General features: G+C 44.8%; 1 protein-coding gene across 1 annotated transcript in view; it reads left to right on the top strand.

Annotated features, from left to right (window-relative positions):
- Positions 1-469: 469 nt before the first annotated feature.
- WISP1 (WNT1 inducible signaling pathway protein 1) overlaps positions 470-2,362 on the top strand; it is a gene marked incomplete at its 5' end in the record, with an annotated part of 3,139 nt that continues 1,246 nt past the window's right edge. Inside the window, one exon of the mRNA XM_009586113.1 lies at positions 470-727. Coding sequence (XP_009584408.1) covers positions 470-727 — 258 coding nt within the window. The remainder of the gene's footprint in view (positions 728-2,362) is intronic.

Genomic DNA, 2,362 nt, shown 5'->3' with positions numbered 1-2,362 from the left:
TCCTCCTTCTGCTTCAGACAAGTACAGGTGTTGCGAAGAGCTGTGTCATACTTGCAACTCCATGTAGTTGTCTCACATGTCCCTGAAAACCTCAGATTTCACTCAATATCTGTTTTAATTACTTTGATTGCTCCTACTGTGAATAACTTTTACCAGCATGCCATGAAATGATTTTTTAAGTGAGCATTTGTGGATAAAATTTGTTTTATTTTCTAACTTCTTTTTTCCATGAAGCATTAAAAGACTCATTTTTTTGCTGTGATTCAGAATGAAAACAGTTTCCTAGATGGTGTCACCACATTTGGCTCAGCATCACGGTGAATACATTGCCCCACAGCATAGCCGTGTCTCCTCGTTGGCTCCGTTAGCTCAGGGAGCAGCTCGGTAAAGAAGCACATCAACGCTGTTTGTTGCCAGCAGTATTTTAATGGTGCTCTGTGTGTCTTTCTCTCTTTTTCTTTCCTTTCAGAGATTGTCGGTGTAGGATGTGTCCTCAATGGAGTCAGGTATAACAATGGGGACACATTTCAGCCCAACTGCAAATACAACTGCACGTGCATTAATGGGGCTGTGGGCTGTATTCCCATGTGCACAAACTCACGCCCTCCCCTTGTCTGGTGCCCAAACCCAAAGCTGATTAAGATGGCAGGGAAGTGCTGTGAGCAGTGGATTTGTGACGACTCCAAGAAAATCAGGAAGACGTCTCCACGCCACATCTCCTCTGCAGGTATGGTGGGAGTGAGGTGGACCTCTCCTTCATCATCGGGGAACTGAAGTCAGAGTCTCATCAACCAAAGCATCAGCTTATACTGGCAGACCTGGCAGGCATCTAGGCTTTGTGTGAACAAGGCACAGAGACTCCTATACAGCATGTAGTGAAGGACAGGACCTGCAAACATCAGTGGTGTGCTTGAACTCCTTAGCAGCAATATGAGATTCATCAAACATGCTTGTATGACAAAGCCCCCTTTGAAACACACGTCTGCTGGCACTCTGAAGATGTCACAAGTCTTTTTTGCTTCACAATATTTTTTTTTTTTTTTTTCAGTCTGGACCCTCTGGAAAATAGAATGGGCTAAGTTTTATTTGGGACCCAGGCTTTCTGCCTGGGTGATATTGTTTTAGCAATATGATTTTAAAGCCCCTGTATCTTAGTCCCAAACTTACATAACACCTTGAAAACAGTTATTGTGATGGAAGTTTCACTGCCAATTGGGCTAAATTGCCTTTGTGTTAGTATAGTTTTTTAGCAATTCTGGATTGATGACATTATTGAGCTACCTATTTTATGTATCACATAAGGTTTCTTCTTTCCTCACACTCACATTCATAGCGGGATCATACAGCCCACTGCACAGAGGTGGTACCATTTGTCTCAAACATCGTCCCAAATGCTTGAGATGGGCTCACCTTGCCATACGTCTTAAATTTATCCTCATAACACCCTGTGATGCAGTGTAGTGACATTAGCCACATTAGCCCTATTTTACAGACTATCTCACAAAAGCAGAGCTCAAGGAGACATAGGTTGCTTGTTGTAAACCAGGATTTTGGTTCCTTGATGGTAAGGGGTTTTTTTCCCAATCCCTGGTCTGTATTTTTGTTACACAAAACAAAGCCTTGGTCCTCATTTTGTGGGTTAAAAACCCCAGAGTTTAGCCCTCACTTCTCACTTTGAACTGTGAGGTGGGTCCAAATTCAAAACATCTACTACTGAAATTGGCCTTATGCCTTCATGGCCTGTGTCCCAAAATGCGCATAACACAGCTTTCCTTGCCTGACTTTTTCTCTTATAAGTAGGAGTCTTATAGAAGTGAGACTAGCATTTATTATATTCAATATAATAATGAATATAATAACAAATATAACAGTGAGCAAGCCCAATGCAGCAGAGTTTCTCTCAGAGTTTTGCCTGCGGGTTGCAGACCAGGGGGGACTTTGGCCAAGGCTGTGAAGGAACCTGAACTGGGGTTGTCGGCTGCTTTCAAAACAGAGCCCACCCTTTCTCCAAGTGGCTGCCGAGCTCCCTGAGAGCTATTCAAGCTGCTCTTCTTCCCAGTGAAAGGCTGTGGCTGCTTCCCAAGCCCCTCGGCCATCCAGCAAAGACTGTCAACCACTTTCTGCTACAGGGAATCAATTGAATGGGCTCAGAAATAAACCTTCACGGTGAGATCAGATCTCATCCCTTTTCTGCTCCGGCTGGCGCAGGCTTCTGTAATTCAGCGTTTGGATTGTGGCAGCACCTGGGGGTCCCAGACAAGGACCCCCTTGTGCGAGGCAGCGAAGGGAAATAAAGAAAAGAGCCTTGGCCCTGAGCGCTCGCAGCGCTGGAGGGTCTGACACAAGTAGGTCAGCGGCAAAG

This window comes from Fulmarus glacialis, unplaced genomic scaffold (genome assembly GCF_000690835.1).
Source record: "Fulmarus glacialis isolate BGI_N327 unplaced genomic scaffold, ASM69083v1 scaffold26069, whole genome shotgun sequence".
Taxonomy (NCBI): Eukaryota; Metazoa; Chordata; class Aves; order Procellariiformes; family Procellariidae; genus Fulmarus; species Fulmarus glacialis.
Note: the sequence above shows the minus strand (reverse complement) of the source record. Positions and strands in the feature narration are given on the sequence as shown.